The 3,452-nt window shown below is 42.3% G+C and overlaps 1 protein-coding gene across 1 annotated transcript; it reads right to left on the reverse strand.

Moving 5' to 3' along the window:
- Nucleotides 1–1,174: 1,174 nt before the first annotated feature.
- Nucleotides 1,175–3,372, reverse strand: SARC_13567 (hypothetical protein; the record flags this gene model as incomplete). Its single annotated transcript, XM_014292302.1, has 2 exons — nucleotides 1,175–2,218; nucleotides 3,233–3,372. Coding segments are annotated over 2 exons (473 nt in total), but the record flags the coding sequence as incomplete, so codon positions are not given.
- Between the last annotated feature and the right edge of the window lie 80 nt (nucleotides 3,373–3,452).

Raw genomic sequence — 3,452 nt, forward strand, 5'->3', positions numbered from 1 at the left:
GGTGTATACGTATATGTAGTTATACATTGTATACTATAGCCAAAGATCAAATGGGTATTTGGTAAAATTATGCTTTAGTCTGCTGAATCATTAGGCATGTGGAACTGCTTAGTGTGAGAGGATTGAGCGCACTTTTGTAGTGTCTAAGCAAGTTGTTATAGTCAGAGCAAGCCACAATCAGAACGAGTAGTCTATTAGTACACAGAATATACGAATCGGTGAGAGAGATACGCTAAAGACGTGGGCGTGTGGAACGGTACGAAAATATAGATATTTAGACCTAATACAATGATGCACAATATAAGAAACGGACAGCAGACATACAAGCTACGCTGACACGCGTTTGTATGAGGCATCATCAAACACATTCATCATATTAAATTTGTAAAAACAATACACTGACAATAAAAATGTGTCGGACAAATGATAGTGGACGTATGAAGGATAGCACACCACTGGTATTTGTAACTTTACTATGTGCATCAACACATAACAAGCATATCGAAATGACTTCACGGTCGACATACCACGTCTACCGGACGAGACCCAATTCGTGATACACAGCAACTCCGATTTTTTTTTCGCGAGGGGAATAAATCAGGAGTGAATATACAGAGCTAAAAACAATACAGACACGAGATCGGTAGTAGACATACTTATATGCGCATTGGTATATATTCTCTTGCGCATAACTTATAACATTTCATTTTAGGACATGTTTTAGCCTTATTATTTGTTATTTGGCGATATCTTCGTGCTAAACAGTCCATCTACGCCACATGCAACGCTCTTAGAACTATCGTTGCTATTTTACCGAAGTAGTGCAACAGACAGCAACGGTACTCAGCAGAACAGCAGCAAGAATATTATATTAAATTGTATACCACCAATACGTACCGATATACTGGTACTCCTTTGGCGTTCAGCTGAGTGGGTTGCATTGGACATGTTATGATACCCATGCGGTATGTATCACAATTAAAAAAACTCCGATGGAACGTAATACTCAGTGAAGCTATGTACTTGAACAGCGACAAGAGGATGCGATGGAAAGAGGGTAGCGCTCATCCCATACAGCCGGCATGTGTGTATGGCCATCCAATTATGGGCCATCCACTTGGTTCCGATGAGAAACTATTAAGCCAAATACTATACCCTAGAATTCGATCTGATTTCGACTACGTTTATATTTTATTATGTGTAGAGGGTGTCAGTTCAGCGGCACGGCCGTGTTTGCCGTTGACCGATGGGCGCCTTAGGTTTAACCAGTCTGCTCTTATCCGCCTGTGCGATTGCATTAAACAGTAATCATCATAGCCGTTCACGCCACAACATGAAATGTATATGGAAACTCCGCCGAAATACCTATACGCCGCTTTCAGGCTTAATCATACCTAATAGGAATCCGCCCATTCCTTACATATCTTCGATAGCCCCACATTTATCCCTTTGCCAAATATAGTACGGTTCGTTCATCTCCAGGATACTATATAAGCCACACCCTGTGGGGACTCGGGAACGGCAGAAAGCGCTCCAAAATACTGAATGTCTGACTGCTTAGCGCATCCATACGGTCATGTGATATAAACGACTTGCTCGCTGCTCTTTGTAAGCACCCAGGTAGGTACGCTAATTAAGTGGCGGCTCCAGTAGATACACACTCAGTTGATCTGCAGGGGTTGTGCTTCGATCTGTATCCGCTATATAATATCACATTGTCAAAACAGGTAGCATACATTCCCACTAATTCACTGTTAGACGAAATTCATTTAGTGGCCGGCTGTAGTTGCAGGCGTAGCGCGTACTATCACCGTCGATACCCATACTCCCACTTAAGTGTGCACGGAAAAACAAAGCGTGTTGGTGTCTAGCTGTGATTGCAGCTTTAGAACGGCAGCGTTCGGCTCCGTTTGTTTGCAGATGGCCCCCCCTTATCACTCTCGCCTGGAGATGCACGCTTCTGACTACCTTGATACAATAGCGCAGCGTAGTCATCATTCGACAGGTTATTGATGTCGTTCAGTACATTCGAGTGTGCTTGTAGCTGCGTTGCTTGCTGATGCTGTGAGTGCGACTGCGACTGTCGGTACATATGTTGCTTGTTCTGAGATAATCCTGCGGTTAAGTTGGTGGGTTTGATGCCAGCCCTGGTGAGAGCCTCGTACCAGTTGATGCAACCGTACCATCGCTTCAGAATGGCTTGTTCTTCCTCAGATCTCTGAATAGGATGAAGAGAGTATGTGTGATTTAGCTATCTGAGGTGGCTTGTTTTTCCTCAGATCTCTGAATAGGATGAAGAGATGTGTGGTTTAGCTATCAGTGGTGGCTTGTTCTTCCTCAGATCTCTGGAGAATGTGAAGAGAGTATGTATGGTTTAGCTATCAGTGATGGCTTGTTCTTCCTCTGATCTTTGTATAGGATGAAGAGAGTATGTATGGTTTAGCTATCAGTGATGGCTTGTTCATCCTCTGATCTTTGTATAGGATGAAGAGAGTGTGTATGGTTTAGCTATCAGTGATGGCTTGTTCCTCCTCAGATCTCTGGAGAATGTGAAGAGAGTATGTATGGTTTGACTATCGTTGATGGCTGGAAGATACGTTGCTCGGCTTGATCTCTGGGGAAAAGCAAATAGGTCTACAGGACATTTAGAAGGCGCGCAGAGCATATCTTAGTGCGTGGGTAAGTTGGAGAACATATCGACGATAAAAGGTACTGACGGGTTCCATATGCTTTCATCGGAAAATGCTATAAACATATACAACACACATATACGCTTACATATAGGCAATCATGTGCATCCATATATACCCCATACCATTGTATGAGAATGTCGATACGGATTTTTATGTTACGATTAAGCATCTTTGAGAAAGGCGCAAATACTTTTGCAATTAGCCCGGCACAAAAAATGGTCATTTAATTGAAATACGTGCATGCTACGCGCCATCCATGTATTACAAATACATACGCAATACATAATCACAACTAGTACAGGCCTATAAAAATATAAACTTCACGCGTTATCTGTGTATTCGTTGACATGAACGGCATTCAGTTGTACGCATCACAAGCATATGTTTATTTGCACACCAATGACAGTGTAACAAGTAAATGAGTTTGACCGCCATCCGATGCATAATTCATACACACAGTTTGTTGTTACGGTTGGCAATCATTGAATTATGTATGTAAACCCATTTGACAATTAGAAACTTAAGTATATACACGCTACCTCTGGAGCAGGGATATCTGCCAGTTGCGCACACCTCTCCAAGTGGCAGATGAGCTCCTTTTTATTGTACTTGGGCGTGGTCTTGAGATCTATGCCACTCGCATGCTCGGCGACCACTAGCTGCTTCCATTCGTCCACTGTATGAGTGCATTCGTAAATAGATTGGCAAGCATGTATACGTATTTACTTATATACATATACATATACATTTACATATATA

This window comes from Sphaeroforma arctica (assembly GCF_001186125.1).
Source record: "Sphaeroforma arctica JP610 unplaced genomic scaffold supercont1.3440, whole genome shotgun sequence".
Taxonomy (NCBI): Eukaryota; class Ichthyosporea; order Ichthyophonida; genus Sphaeroforma; species Sphaeroforma arctica.